The 15,898-nt window shown below is 41.1% G+C and overlaps 1 protein-coding gene across 1 annotated transcript in view; it reads right to left on the minus strand.

Moving 5' to 3' along the window:
* Positions 1–1,150: 1,150 nt before the first annotated feature.
* Positions 1,151–15,898, minus strand: part of herc2 (HECT and RLD domain containing E3 ubiquitin protein ligase 2) — a 42,710-nt gene continuing 27,962 nt past the window's right edge. The window contains exons 59-91 of the mRNA XM_033965004.2: positions 15,512–15,746; positions 14,597–14,774; positions 14,434–14,515; positions 14,110–14,281; positions 13,892–14,036; positions 13,478–13,703; positions 12,920–13,091; positions 12,315–12,501; positions 11,757–11,900; positions 11,262–11,453; positions 10,827–10,980; positions 9,433–9,540; positions 9,224–9,355; positions 8,698–8,856; positions 8,501–8,619; positions 8,264–8,389; positions 7,927–8,082; positions 7,257–7,571; positions 6,909–7,123; positions 6,400–6,577; positions 6,111–6,272; positions 5,872–5,963; positions 5,647–5,786; positions 5,376–5,563; positions 5,040–5,237; positions 4,873–4,956; positions 4,433–4,574; positions 4,170–4,364; positions 3,849–3,961; positions 3,072–3,262; positions 2,886–2,991; positions 1,996–2,208; positions 1,151–1,432 (exon numbers count right to left, since the gene is read on the minus strand). Coding sequence (XP_033820895.1) covers positions 1,160–1,432; positions 1,996–2,208; positions 2,886–2,991; positions 3,072–3,262; positions 3,849–3,961; positions 4,170–4,364; positions 4,433–4,574; positions 4,873–4,956; positions 5,040–5,237; positions 5,376–5,563; positions 5,647–5,786; positions 5,872–5,963; positions 6,111–6,272; positions 6,400–6,577; positions 6,909–7,123; positions 7,257–7,571; positions 7,927–8,082; positions 8,264–8,389; positions 8,501–8,619; positions 8,698–8,856; positions 9,224–9,355; positions 9,433–9,540; positions 10,827–10,980; positions 11,262–11,453; positions 11,757–11,900; positions 12,315–12,501; positions 12,920–13,091; positions 13,478–13,703; positions 13,892–14,036; positions 14,110–14,281; positions 14,434–14,515; positions 14,597–14,774; positions 15,512–15,746 — 5,492 coding nt within the window. The 3' untranslated portion in view covers positions 1,151–1,159. The remainder of the gene's footprint in view (positions 1,433–1,995; positions 2,209–2,885; positions 2,992–3,071; positions 3,263–3,848; positions 3,962–4,169; positions 4,365–4,432; positions 4,575–4,872; positions 4,957–5,039; positions 5,238–5,375; positions 5,564–5,646; positions 5,787–5,871; positions 5,964–6,110; positions 6,273–6,399; positions 6,578–6,908; positions 7,124–7,256; positions 7,572–7,926; positions 8,083–8,263; positions 8,390–8,500; positions 8,620–8,697; positions 8,857–9,223; positions 9,356–9,432; positions 9,541–10,826; positions 10,981–11,261; positions 11,454–11,756; positions 11,901–12,314; positions 12,502–12,919; positions 13,092–13,477; positions 13,704–13,891; positions 14,037–14,109; positions 14,282–14,433; positions 14,516–14,596; positions 14,775–15,511; positions 15,747–15,898) is intronic.

Consider the following 15,898-nt stretch of genomic DNA (forward strand, 5'->3'; position numbering starts at 1 on the left):
TCTAAGAGATTTTTCTTTTGACCATTGCAGTTATTATTTAATACATTTTTATTTGGGTTGAGGTGAGTTAGTTGTTATCAAAGACATACTTTTAGTTAAGTCATATTTTACTTACATAAAAAACATTCGCAATAAAACGTCCATTATATTGCATAGTTTTGCCCATTATATTGAGAAGGTAGAGGAGACAAACAGTTTGGGATCATTGTGCCTAATGTTCATTAAAAGTATGGTTGCTTATGTTCAATATGGTTTTGAAGTTTGTGGCATTTTTTCCTCCCTATTTATACAAAATTGGCTTTGATTACTAGACCATTTACAACATTGATAAAACATGAAAAAAGACAGATTTTTTATTTGTTTGTATTAACAGAAATTTATTAACATTAATATGCAGGAATGAGACCTGTGTATACATGGCACAATCATCTTATGTACATTCTTTTGGAAACAGTGCACAACTTCGTGGAAGGGGAGAGAACAGGGGAATCGTAAAACGACCCTCTTAGGCCCCAGCTGTGGGGAGCCAATGAGAAACACTATTAAGTTAAAAAGGCTTTTCTTTATTAACAAATAAACATGGCTATCTCCAAATAAACCAAAAATAATAATACTACGCTTTAGTCACACAATGATATCTATGTACAATCTAAGAACAAGTATTTCACACAAACCAGAGGGTAAATCTACCACAGTGCTAGGCTGGGGCCATTTCATCTGTAATATTATTATAAAGAAGATTCCCATGTAAGACAATAGCAACATGTAATAGGGGTCAGAGATTGCTGAACGCTTAACTCAATGCAATGACATCATCTACACAATGTTCAGAAATTAACATAACAATTTGAACATTAATTAATTTCAACTAAGGGAACCAAATCATCTTGAATCCATGTACTGGGTAATAATATTTTTTAAGATTCATATCATTTGAATCCTACTATAATTTTTGTCCCCTTAATGCAAGTGTTACCAAGACAATCAAATGTGCGGCTAACATCCTTACTTCTCCAATGCAAACCTGTTCGCTCTTTAGCTTATAACGCATTTAAAGCTCATTGCACCACCCCACAGACAGACTTTGTGTCTTAAGTTTATATTGGGTTATTTATATCTGTGTGGCAGCTCACTTGCTGATTTGTCTTCCTTGTCAGTTTCAGTGTCCTGTTAGGTAGTCCTGGGTTGAATCAGAAGCAAAAGAGTCTGCATCTTCATTGTCTGAGTCTTCGCTGCTGTCATCTGCGGCTGGCTCTCCCGAAAGAGCAATCCGGGCATAGTCGTCAGTGTCGATGGACTTACAAAAGTGGATGGCGTACTTGAGTTTCTCCTCCAGGACCTGTCTGCACGAGTACCTTGGCAGCTTCAGCAGGAAGAAGCATGTGTAGGACTCAGGAAGGAAGTGGTCAGGAGGATTGTACTTGTCCAGCACCTGAACACACAGATGTGAGTATTTACAGAGAGGACCATTTTTTTAAGCTTTAATTTTCTGCCTTCATCAACCTTGTAAAACATGTACAATAGGGTCCATTCTGGGGCTTTTCAATCTCATTGGGACTTTCCTTAAAATTTATAAAATAAAACCCAAGGACAGTTCAAATTGGATAATACTGATTAACAAATATGGACAATGAAATAAATGTTTAAAAGAAAAAAATACAGTCTTAATAATGTTTATATGTCCTCATGAGGGAAATACCATGTCAGATTCAACTACAAGACAAGTTATACAATTCTAAAAGTCACTGTGTCCGATACTGCAGCTGTAATTGACTAATATTTTCAAAGATTAAAAATTAAAATCATTATGATTTCTTAGGTATTTTAAGTAAAAAATACTCTTTATTTTTGTTGTAATTGTGTGTACACTTAATATGGTATATGCCATTCTATATTTTGTTTTGAAAAATAAACCCCTCAAAGTATCTCTCTGTATCTAATCTATACACAATCAAGTGAATCCATTGATTACCAAACATTTGCTGTGGTTCTCACCTGTACAACAAAGTCCCGTCCTCTGAAGTCTGCGATGGTGCGGGGCAGGCGGGTGCGGCCCCAGACAAACCTGAGGAACAGGGACCTCTCGGTGTTTGAGAAGGACTCCATGACGTCCCAAAACCACTGGATCAGAGGTGCAGTGGGCTCCACCCCTTTGTATGTGGCCACAGACTTGAGCAGATGCAGCGGGATGTCTGGGCTGCCACACACCTATGAAGAAGTTCAGAGTCAACAAACAGACAGCAAAAGAGCTACTTATCGACTAGACAAAGGTAAACTAAATTTCTCAAGTGCCATGATAGAAGGTACTCATTCATTAATTAGTGTTGTATCGTAAGTTGGGTGTTGGGTGGGATATTTTTATATTTAAAAGCAGTTCTTGTTTATTCCACTACCCTTCATTCTGTATCAGAATGATATCGCCACAGCCATAACTATTCTTACTGACCTCCTGACTAAATTTGGTCTTTTTATAGTCTAGCTCGAAGCTTGTTGCAAATGTCAGTATCCGTGGTTGTTTTGGGAAATTGAGAGGTGTGCAGTCTTGTTAGTCAGTGTATTTGTTGCTATAAATCAAATAGTTCCCATGTCAATCTCCGGGTGGGACGATTATGGGGAAAAAAACATTATCACAGTTATTTGGATCATAATTGAAATCATAATAATAAAAACATGTATGTATTGTCAAGTACACTGAAGTAACCAAAGAAAAGATTAGAGGATGGATGTGCAATAGATGATATGGGCCAAGTGAGTGCCCATATAATGGATAATAAAATGTTATTATTGATAATAAAATTATTGATAATAAAAATTACCAAATTTTTGATTGAAGCAACATGAGTATAAATAAATGATTACACAGTTCTAAGAATGCTATGACCCACCATAGTCTCCAGCTCATAACCAGTGAACAGTGAAAGTAGAGGGACAGGAACCACTCGAGCCATGCCCTCTCGAACTGCAGAGACCTGCTCATCAAACTCATGAAGCCTGAGAAGAAAAAGAAAAATCAAATCAATATCCAGTAAGCAAACGTCCAAAGCAGATTTAGACTGAGCTGGTTTCTTAACCTGTAGTTAATAGCCAGGCGCACATATTCAGCGCGGTTCTCCAGAGTGATGTGGGAGTATTTGGAGCTGAGCTGTATGTCCTGGCCGCTTGCGTTGGGCACAGTGAAGGGCAGGGTCATTGCCTCAAACTCCTCAGCTGTGGCCTCATTGTCCCGAATATACATCAGGCCAGGAATAAAGTCTTTATCAACCTGGGGAAGTGTGAGATTAACAATTACACAGGCCATTAGAAAAGCATGCAGGACTATTTGTTTTAGTTTGTGCTTTTGCAGAAGGTATGAAAGTGCACCCGTCAATGTTCCCGTGAGCAGCACTTGTAAATACCACTCTAGTCTTGTGGTGGGTTAGTCTCCATTTTAACCTTTTTAATATCTCAAGGGCAACAACACAAAACAAGACGTGCTCTGTGAGTAAAAGGCCTTTTTCACTGCAATTTCCTCGACGCTTCAGAAGCTCATGATCAGAGCATGAGGTACAAGTGGAGGCTAACTCAAGCAGAAAGCCAAGGTTAAAACATAACCCAGGCTTGACAAAGCTGCTCTGAAGATACAACATATAGGTCTCTGTTCTGTATTTGAGGTCTCACTGGGGTGGGTTTATTTTAATCTCTACAAGAATGTATGGAACTGTGCTCATTACACCCTTTAATACAGCTTATGGGGTCTGAAATGTTATAAAACATCACATGCTTTGTTGTACATTATATAACAAACTGTAGTTTCCAAAAAGTTTAATGGTTCCAACACATTTCCACTTTTGACAGGACACAGTCCATACCTCACTGAGGTCAGCGATGGTTAGGTTCATGCCTGCCAGCTGTTTCCACACCGGCTCAGCCAGGTTTAGACTTAAAGGGCTTCCTGTTCGAATGGCGATGCCCAGTAGCACCCCTGTAGAAAGAGCACAGAGCATTAACCACATGAACAGTCACATGTCACCAAAAGGGCTATGTGGTAAAAGGACTTTATTACAGAAGAGTAAATTCAACAGGTAAGCCAGTGTTTTATCAGCAATAATACACATTTGAAATCAAACAAGTATTTGTTTACAATGGTGTTATTTAGGATTAAAACCTGAATGAGATTATATGGATTATACCTAGGAAGCGGAACATGCTCATGTGCAGTGTGGACTTGGCTGCGGGGTTCAGCAGGAAACAGTCTCTATTGGCACCAGATTCATCCCGTCCATTGGGGGTGACGATGAGCAGTGGTGTCAGTGCATTCTGCAGCTCCTCACACATCTCTGCAATAGACTCACTGTAGCCACCTCCACAATCATCCACAGACTCCCCTGACACAAAAAACACAATTAAAAAAAGAGCCCACCTCTTCAGCATGACATTAAGTTAAAACACTTACCCACAAACTTAACCTTCCACACTCGATGGGGGAGCAGCAGGCTGTCCGGGCTGAAGGAACTCATTTTAGAACACATTTGACCAAACACAGACTTGGTCCCGTCTGGACCAGCCAGACCCCCTTTGCTCCGAGAGCGCTTCACCTGCAGTGGGAAAAGAACAAGCAGGAACATGGTTTATGACCATTTGGTACCCAACCCCTCCTCTCATTAAGGAAGCAGTGATATGAGTGCATTTTGTGAATGAAATAGCTCTTGGCACCACTGTAAATCTTGAGGATGAGATGGAGTAAAGTGCGACTAGAATCCAAAAAACTTAGGTCAGACCAACTGGAGAACAGATCTCACAGAGATATAACCCTTTGTCAAAATACTTTCGCACAGAGAGAACAAAGCTTGGCCTCCAAGAAATATCATTATGTTAAAAATTAAAAGATTGTACCTGTATCCTGTTGAGCTCCACCACAGGGCCATGCTGTCTGTCCCTCACCATTGTGGCCTGAACCACCTTTCTGAAAGCTGCTTCCTGATAACACACAATAATGTCAAATTGTTATAATTAAATTATATTATAATACAATGTCTATGGTTCATGGTCTTTATTCTCACTTTGCCCTGGGAGATAAGGATGCCTCTAAGGGTGTCGACACCCACAGACAGGCCCTGTCCCGTCTGCCCCAGGCGACCCTCAAGGTCAAACATGGGGATACAAGGGCAGAAGAGCTCAGAGATGTGGTGCAGGAGCAGTAGTCTGTTCCTAAGAGCCATGATAGGGATCTCCTGAAGGTGGTTGTACTCCATCGGCACCTGAACCATGAGAGAGCAAGCGTTAAGACATAAAGTCTATACATGTATTAAAGTCTGACTGCCATCTGCTGGAAGACATTAGCCTACAACTAAATAAATATGTTTAATAATTTAATCAGCCCTGTTTTAGTTACACACCTGTGCAGGGAGTTTCCCAGCATTGGTGGGTTTACTGGTTGACCAGGCCAGAGTATGAGCCGACCCACATGCCACTCTGTTGATCTTCTTGCCCTGAAGTGCAGCGACCAATCGTGGCCTCTGGATGGCATTAGTGGTCCCATCCCCAAGTTGGCCCTCATCGTTGTCGCCCCATGTGTAAACTTCTCCTGCGATAAACAGAGGACCACAAAATATAAGATCTCTGATGACACAGTTGCTATAGTGACCAGAGACCAGCCCAAGAACCCACCATCTTCAGTGCAGCAGACACAGTGCAGTGAACCTGTGGCGATAGCGATGACCTTCTTCCCCTGCAGCCCCTGGACTTGCCGTGGGCGTCGCACATGGTCGTCAGAACCATGGCCCAAACGATGGTAATCCCCTTTGCCCCTGTCGAAATACATAATGTATTACTGAGCGATGATTATTTTACATGCCATATGGCACTACAGTAACAGTACAATTAAAGTTATACCATGTGTACACAGAGCCAGACTTTGTGAGAGCCACAGAAAATTGTGATCCACATTCCACTTTAACCACTCCAAGACCGGTTAGTGAGTCAATCTAAAAAACAGACAAAAACAATTAAGGAAAACTGAAACGACACAAAACACAACAGTGACAGAAATGTGCTTTAAATGTAGAAGCAAAAACATATTTCAGAGAATAGCCAAGGGCTGCCTCTGCACACGGCTGTGTTGACCGTTTTACCTTCATGGGTATTTTGCAGCCATCACTGCCTCCTCGGCCCAGCTTGCCATAGTCTCCATCTCCCCAGGACCAGACCATGTCATCGTCTGTGAGACATAGCGTTTGAGCGTCTCCACTGCCACAGGCCACATCGATGACCCTGTGCCCCTGAAGAGCATCCACCTGCGCACACACAGGGAAACACGGCAACAATGGTTTTACTCTACCTCCATCATGTTATTGAATGTTGGACAAATTCTTAATTCCACGTAGAACATAATCTGATATGCAAACATAATGGATTATCTACCAGTTTTGGTTTGAGCTGGTCTTCACTGTCCCCATGACCCAGTCGTCCATAGCGTCCTTTGCCCCAGGTGAAAAGCTCTCCACTTGCCGTGATACAAGCACTGTGGGCCCCTCCAGCTGCGATATCCACCACCTCCACTCCCCTCAAGGATTCAATAACACGCGGACGATCGCAGGGACTAGAGACAAGATCATACTTTCCATCAATATCTATTGGTCAAATCACTAGAATTAAGAGGTCATCATTTAAGATTGAGGACATTCCATAAATGTTTACTTTCTCTAAATAAGCAACAACATTTTAGTGCCTGTATGAATGAATAATACTGCCACAAGTGAAAAGAAAATCACTTTATTTGTGCTAGCACAAAATGTTAAACTTTGTAATTACTGGGACTATCCTTATGAAAGTAAAACTGGCACAGAGATTCTAAACCTAAACCAGACCAAAACATTGGCTTTTGACTTAATTCTGACATCACACAACACAACCTCTGTCCAGCTTCTGACCTCCTGTTTCCATGGCCGAGTTTTCCATCCTCAGCCTCTCCCCATGAGTACACCTCTCCTTCTGAGGACAGAGCTAGGCAGTGCTTCCCGCCTGAATTTACAGCCACTTTCCGAATGAAGACATGTTGGATGGACTCCAGTAGAGTGGGGGTAGACACCGACTCTGTCCCACCGATGCCCAGTCTACCGCCAGCTCCGTATCCAGTTGCATACAGCTGTTGATCGAGAGAAAAAATAAGAAATTTAAAAAAAGGTAACTCATTGGCATTTTTGGCTGTTCAAATAATTCTTTGGTACCTGATGCAACCCAACTTCAAATGAGTAAATAAAATTACAATGTGAGCTAACCTTTCCATCAGCTGTGACAGCAAAAAGCGTTTGCTCTCCTCCAATGAGCTGAACGGGGCGGAGTGTTGCCAGGGCTTCAGTGGGCGTCGGCACTTTGACTTTTGCCCCCTCTATGCCCCCCAGTTGCCCCCTGTGGTTGTGACCCCAGCCATAGATGGTGCCACTACCTCCTGCAGACAGGGTCCAGTCATCCGGGCGACGGTTCATCCACTGCACCAGCTGCTCGTCGTGCTCGCGTTTGAACAGATCATGGCTCTCATGCAGGTTATTCATGCTCTCATGATCAGCCATGAGCTCACGAACTTTCTTTGTGACCTTAAAAAACAGAAAGTAAACAGATTAACAATACAATTTTTGGACCATAGGACTGGGAGTTTCCAGTACATTTATACTACAGACTACAGAGATTACCCTGCTGTGGTCTCAATAACAATGTGTCGATTACTATGCTGCATTTTGATAAGGCTCAGGGGTAAATGTGACAGCATTTACTTTGTGTGATACATACTGAAGTCCTTAGTACTAAAGTGAGATGAATTTGTGGAACTAGTAAAGACTGTAGCTTAATTTCCCTTTTTAAGATCACCATAGCAGATAATTCTTGGAATAATACCCAATAATTCTAAACTGATACAAACTCTTGTGTCAGCTGGATGGTGATATAGGATACCTCATCCAGGAAGGGTCTTGGTAAATTGGTCCTCTTGTCTAATGCTATGGCCACTCGGGAGGCGGTGCAGTATCTGCGAAACCACGCCCACTTATGAGTCTCAGCACAGCAGGGCAATGTGTCCAGCTCCAGATCACAGGCAAGGGCAACCAACACCTAGGTACAATATAAAACACAAGTATTATAAACTGTATGTGAATAATGCCATTTTACTACATTGTCTATCCAGTCATATTGATTACAAACCCTAAACCAAAACATGTACTGTAATGAGACAGTCATTTTCACAATAAGTTTAAAAGTTAAGTTTAAAAACAATTAAAAAATGTGGCCATACCTTAAAAAATGGACTATGAAGAAGCTGCTTTCCTCCTCTGACAATGGGGTCCTCATACTCATATTGCCTTTGCAGAGCCTCAGGGAGTCCCTTTACCAAAGCAGCTAGAGCACTACCGGTGAAACTCTAAAAGTAGATGGGTAAAAGTGGGCACTTAAATTAACAGGTATTTCTGCATGAACATCTACTTTCAAAACTGTGGTACTATCATTTTAATGTACAGGAAAGAGCACAAACCATTGGGCGCGTCTCTCCCTCACTGTCCCCAAGCAGTCTGTTGATGTTAATAGACTGACCATATTCAGTTGTGAGAAGTTTACGCAACCTCTGTAGAGCCCACATTCGGTGTCCAGCAGCTGTGCCACAATGAAAATTACCATGAAGTTAATAGAAAAAAGGAACACAGTGAGCAAATGAGAGGAACATATCATCACCTAGAGCACTTAGCTGGGCACATGCAGCGAGAGAGGCAGCGAGACGAGGAACGATGCTCCGGTTTGAGGCAAAGTTAAGTCTGAAGTCCAAGAGGCAAGTGACCAAATCCATGGACGGGCAGGAGAGGATGCAGCGATCTGACAATAAGTCTTTGGGACCTGAAAAGTACAGTTTGATTTGTATTTATGAGTACTAGCATATTACCACTACAAGTAAGTAGTCATTGAGCCTACAACTAAGCCTACAGCTACTCAGACCAGACCATGAAGCACTCACACCACATTTATACAGAGGTAATGTCAATGAGGTGTCTTGCCAAAGGACAGAACGAACTGGTTGGAATTGGGATCAAACCACCTTCTACACTCCACCCATTGAACAACCACATTTGAAAACCAAACTCCCCTGAAGCCCATTAGAAAACAGAGGTTGATGCTTCACAAAAAGTATTATCGATATATAAAATTATACTGACATTACTGTACAATGAAGATGACAAATCTGTTCAGTGTAACAGTAACTCACCAGCTGCAGGCATAATGGGATAGACAGTGAACCGCCACCCCCATCCATTCACTGAACCATCACTCGTAAACTTCCATTTCAGTTCATCTCCGGGGATCCTCAACTCACTTGACCAGTCTGACCACTCCCGGCCTGAAAGCAAAAACAGCGATTAATTTTTTATCTTTCAGTAAACATTTGACTGGTAGTAATGTGACATTCATGCATACCTGATCTGACAGACACTATTCTGTTTGCTCCATCCATAATAGTGAGTGGGTCGTGGCGTCTTTCTGTTGAACACTGGCGATCAAACTCTATCCTTAACCCCTCAGCTCCTACAAAAATAAGTTAAGGGTATAAAGCTGACAGTCAAATGCTAAATTTTATGAATTCATATTCAAAAATACATTTAAATAATTTTGAAAGATCACATTTAAAGCCATTATGTGTAATCATATTGACCACCACAAGATGCTATCTATGTTACTGTTGTCTGACAACCTGATAGAAGACCAGAGATCAAGTGCTAAAAGAGATGGTAAAAAATGATATCCAACAAAATTTTGTTTCAAAGTTTCTGCACTACTACTTTTTGTCCTCATCTCTCATATAATTGGACATTGTAAACAAATTGATTCTGAGAAAATGGAAGTAATACAAAAAAGGTTTTATCCTACACATCTCCTAAAAAACAAAAGCAGGTTTAATAGGTTATATGACAAGAGGAGAACTGTTACAACGCACATGGAAATCAATGCAGTTCTAATGGTTTTATTTGTATCTACTGACTAGAACGTGTAACTCTGCTCATTCCGTGGAGGAGACGGCAGTGGGCGGAGGGTCGCATGTGAAGTGCATTGTGGAAAACTATACTGGGCTGAGCGCGGACAAGTCTCCTCCATAGCATGTTCCGCTCTGGGGATTTCCAGCAAACTTGCCGAGAAATGGACTTTGAATTGAAACAGAACTTGGGTTGTGGAGTGTGACATTTTACAAGTCCCCAGAAGTCTACACAAGTACATGGTTTGAGAAACAACCCAGGTGACCCTGAGCAAAGGCCAGGTGAGGATGGAACAGGTTTCACATCTGCCACCTAATGGTAAAATGCAATTATAAAATTAACCTCTTAGGACCTGGTGTCCACATACGTGGACAACACATTTTGGGTTGTAAAGGCATATGTCTTCCTGCTCCTGTCAGCAGCACTTCACATGAGACACATTGTTCCAAGAGGCACAATTGTTGTTTCTCATTTAGTTTTTACATTCAGGACAAATGTTGCTGTGTTCAGGGTCTTAATAATTTTTGCAAATCATTATTCATATGTTTTATCAAAATGATTAAAATGTCCACATATGAGGACATTTGTTTTACATCACTTTTCTCAGAAACTACATAATGTAAAAAGACAATTGTTTGTTTTTACACTCACCAGGTCCCAATCACACACATATTCATTTTTGTATTTATTTTAGCCATTTTTTTTTCCTCTAATGTTAATGATGCAGTTTAGAATGTGCATTGTAAAGTAAATCTTGATTCCAAAAACATAACTGTTGAATAATGATTGGAAGGTTGAAAACGGTCTAAGATTTCTGTAGACCAGACAATTATTATTTACCAGGAATTTTCACAGTGCCGCTGGTAGAGGTGTCATCGGTGTAGGGATGGCTGCTTTCGACAACCACAGGCTGAGAGGACAAGCGACCACTTTGAGAATCGGTGGCAACATCCTCCAGCTCTGTGACACATAGCTCCAGCAGCATGTCTGCAACCTGAAAACAACATGACAATGGGACAACTGTTTACGTTATCCAATACGTTAAAAAGTAGCTAAGAATGTACTTTTTACCACACTTACACTTATACTTTACACTATATATTGTATCTTTACATTATTTCTTGTATTTTTTAAATGGATACAATACATTGTACACCACTATTTAGTGAATATTTAAATATATATTCTGAGTTTTATAAAAATAAATAAATACATTTGCAAAGACATGTGAAAGGTATTTTATAATAAAATAAAATGGACTAAATTATTTATTACCTGTGGATATGCAGTTCCCATTCCAGACAGCACTGCGGACAGCACCTCTTTGCCTTTGTCCCCAGAGCGACAGGAAACTGCCAGTTTGAGGAGGTCCACTAAAACACGAGTATCATCAGGTACGAGCAGACTGGTGAACTCATCCAAGTACTGAGGCTCCGGACCAACTACTTTGTTTTGGCTCTCTGAATCCTGACAGAAAACAATGAGGTATTTACATTGATTAAGACATGAAATTATGACCATTTTGATGATTGACTGTTGACAACTGCAGACCAGGAAGACCTCACAAAAGCTGCAGCTTTGAAGATGCTCTGACACAGTTGTAAACTGTTGTCAAAATTTGTGACATTTTCTGGGTATAACACATCAGCACTGACGACAAAATATTAATCTACAAATTTTATGCATATACCACAGGTGGCATCACTATGTGTCGTTATTCACTAGAGTCATTTAATAAAATATATAGTTTTGCAGAATTGCTCCACGTACCTCTTTAGTTTTGGTCATGGTCTCTGCAATGATGCTGGCTGCTCCTGGGTCATCAGTGACAGGGATGAAAGGTCGAGAAGATGCCCCAGAGGCAGAGGGTGTGACGGCTGAAGAGGGTGTCACAGCATCATCAGAAGAAGCAGTCTGAACACAGAAAATACATACACAAATGTTAATATCTAACATCAGTTTAGTTGGATATTACTGAGTCATTTACGATCACATTTCTTGCCTGCTGTCTCTATAAACATACCTCCATTAGTTTTCAGAAAGTTTTATGTATACTTTTTTTCATTGTCAGCAGATCTTATACTAACAGATAATAAAGCTCTAGGAACATGTGGGTAAAGTTTATCCTCAACAAAGTCTCATGAGAGTTGGGGTTTCCAAGTAGCTTATAAAATAGTTTAATGACCAGGTGTCTCGGTGCAAAGTCAGCATAGAGAAGGTTTCCTGAGTAAGGGAACACCTTTGTGTATTAAATATTTTCCCTGACAGCAGTTATAAATCCAAGCTAAACTAAAATAGCTCCAGTTTGTTTTTGTACGTGCTGCAAACCTCTCCTTTCTTGTCCTGCCATGGATTTGGGCTAACGCGGTCCTCTGCTTCAGGGGGGACAGGTGGACTTTCTTCATCACTAACAGTGGAAGAGGCGCAGGAGTCCAGAGGAGGGACAGGGGAGCTGGAAGGACACTCCGCAGGCAGGATCATGCTTGCTGGCATCAGAGCACCCACCACGGCATCCCTGGAGAACAAGGAGCAGCCCGTCAACTTTCATATCAGGTAATGGACACACAGGGAGGACATTCAATCATTTTGGGGGCACTTTATCTAGTAAGTAGAGGGGGTGACAGGATTATCCACCAATCAAAATGGTGTGCAAACATAGGCTATGTTTTAATGTATCTATAGGAAACTTTGTTCTCTACATTTCACCAATACAAAGTAGCATCTCCAGATCTAGATTTGGTCAGGAGTATCACGCTGGAGGATGAACCCTGACATAAAGTAAAACATACAAAACAAGTCTGGGAATTGAGCCTAGTACCTTCTTGTTCGTTTATCTGCCAACATGACGGGTATACCTTGAATTCTACATGTAGCCCATTTAGAAAAATTTCTGCATAAATATAATTAGTTGGTTTAAATTGATTGGTCTGTACCTTGCATACATGATCTGCAGAGCGGACAGCACATGAGTGAGTGCCTGCTGTTTGGCCAGTTTTCCATCGAGGCTCAGGAGGATTTTGGCAAGCGACGGTCGGTTTGGCTTTGAGCTGCTCTGACCATTCAACTTGTTACTCACAGACGATGGGTCACTGTCTGCCTGCACACCTGGTATCAAGCAAATCCAAAAGGAAGGAAACTGTTAGGTAAAAATAAAAATAAATTAAAAAATAAAAATAAATAAAAATTAGGATTCATGTAAAGTTTAATACTACTTTTATACAAATAAATTAAGCCCAATTATGACAATTTCAAATTTGATGACTTTCAAATTTAATCTATAAAGGAAAAACTATGAAATATGTTATCTTGCAGACTACAATTATCTTCAAATAACAAAATTTTCTGTCTCCATGGAATCTTCCAATGAACAACACCTTTAGACCTCTACAAACATGCTCTATAGGTGCATGTGTTACAATATTAGTGTAGCAATTTACATAAGCTCATGGATCTGTTTAAAATGTATTTTTCCAGTTGTTCCATTAACCAACCTAAATAAGAGGCTCCAAGTGAGTCCCTGGCTGTCTGGAAGAGGACTGGTTCATGAACTGAAGGAGTGGTCACATCCACAGTTGTCCAGGCTACACTGTGAGATGAGCCACAGGCCACTCGAGTGATCTTCTGCCCCTCCAGACCCTGCACCAGAGTGGGCTTCCTGTTCACTGTGGTGGTACCATTCCCCTGCTGCCCATGGTCATTGTCCCCCCATGCATACACCTACAATTATTAAAAAAAAACAAATTTTGGAAATGTTTTGGGGAAAAAAACAAAAAACAACACAATAGTATAGACAGGCATCTACATGTGAAAAGGAGTGAATTAAGTTGAATTAAAAATGTTCGTATCACATTCAAAACCATATTACATCTGCATATAGAATACTAAAACAGAAGATGTGTACAAACCTGTCCTGTCTCTGTGACAGCCAGACAGTGCAGAGCTCCAACAGCAACATGGACAATCTTTTTGCCCCTGAGCCCCTCCACCATCTGGGGCTTCCTCACATGGACATCAGTACCGTGTCCCAATCGAAAATAGTCCCCTTTGCCCCTATTTACAAAACATACAAATTAACCCAATGCAAGTAAATGGGCTGTAATATTGATAAATGTGCAGTTCTTACCATGTCCACACAACTCCAGATTTAGTGAGTGCGAGTGAGAACTGCGCCCCACATTCAATTTGGCACACGCCCTGTCCATTCAGCCTCTCGATGTTTTGAGGGATGTTACAGCCTTCACTGCCTCCACGACCAAGTTTACCAAAATCACCATCACCCCATGAGAACACCAACCCTGGATTGAGAAATGGACAATATTCCCACACAATATTAAAAGTAGACACTTAGACTTTAATGTGTTCATTCAACTTCAAGAGTGGCAACCAATCACTTTTACATTATCACAGTGTAATTTGTACTTTTTATGGCATATTTTGAGAAACATACCTTCATCAGTGAGTGCTAGAGTTTGAGCGTCACGGCTGCCACAAGCGACCTGGATCACGCGGTGTCCCAGGAGCACCTTTACCTGGAAAGTGAACACAATATTTTTATTTGTGATGCATAACTTTAAGTTGAAGATAAATTCAGAAATTTTAACCTGACTCACCAGCTTGGGCCTGAGCTGTGTGGTGTTGTCTCCATGTCCGAGTCGGCCATATTCTCCCAGTCCCCAGCTGTACAGCTCTCCACTCGAGGTGATGGCAGCACTGTGGGAGCTGCCACATGCAATATCCCGAATACGCTTTGTTTTGAGAGCCTCTATCAGCCTGGGCTTGTCACAGTTCCTTTTGGCAATAAATGAATAAATAAAACAGAAGTACAGTTACAAAGGGGACATGTTGGTATGAAGTTAAAATCATTTGAGTACAAGTTAGTATTATCAGAGTAGGGGCTGATTCACAGCTGAATGTCCGCACCAAGGTATGGAATTTACAAAGTGTTGTATTATCTGTGGTCGTTCTCCAGACTCGGTTTCACACTACCTCCCTCAAATTCTCGGACTTTTCCCTGTCTCTAATGTCGTTATGACAACAGGAGTGTGCCTTGTGAACATGGAGGAGAGGAGCTGTGTTTTTTCTTTGCTTTGGGCAGTAAACAGAAGCCAGACAATCAGAAGAAGCGTTAGGTGGGTGTTCCCTAACATTTCTTTGGTTTAGCTCTGGCACGTGGTTTTCTATGAGCAAATGTGCCGATACAAGTAAATTATATGGATATGTATATATCATTTTTGGCTACTCGCTGTGATTAGATTTAAAGCAGATGACAACAATGGAAGTGCCGTGTGCATTTGCAGTTTATAGACTGGAAAAAAGGCGTCCGTCAGACGATATCTGTCTACTACACTGTAAGTAGAGATATTTAGAACCATATAGATATGGTAGTTGATTAGGAAGTATGGATGTAAGCAAATAAAGGGAATTACTAGCATTTGTTGATCATGGTTATCAATAATTGCAAACTTGCAGTGCAACACTCTGATATCCTTACATGAAGGCATTCTAATAAAATGTAAAAATCCTACATTCTGCTGAAGTGTCCCAGTTTGCCGTCGTCCCCTTCGCCCCAGGAGAACACCTTCCCATCCACAGTTAGAGCCATGGCATGGCGGCCTCCAGAGTGCACAGCCACCTTCTTCACCACATAATTACTCAGAGCTGTGATCTGTCGTGGGATTGGGATGGTTCCACTGGACAGGCCCAGGCCCAATCTGCCATTGGTGGCCTCTCCACAGGCATAAATCTTACCCTCCACTGTGACTGTAAGAAGACACACAAATTAGATATACTGGATAGACCAACTTGTTGAACTAATGTGCTTCCAAAATGTACTGCCATCTAATCTAATCTGTAACTATGCTACATATGTTTGTTATAAATGTGTCCTTCAGAATGATTTAAATTAACACGAT

This window comes from Periophthalmus magnuspinnatus, chromosome 4 (genome assembly GCF_009829125.3).
Source record: "Periophthalmus magnuspinnatus isolate fPerMag1 chromosome 4, fPerMag1.2.pri, whole genome shotgun sequence".
Classification (NCBI taxonomy): Eukaryota; Metazoa; Chordata; class Actinopteri; order Gobiiformes; family Gobiidae; genus Periophthalmus; species Periophthalmus magnuspinnatus.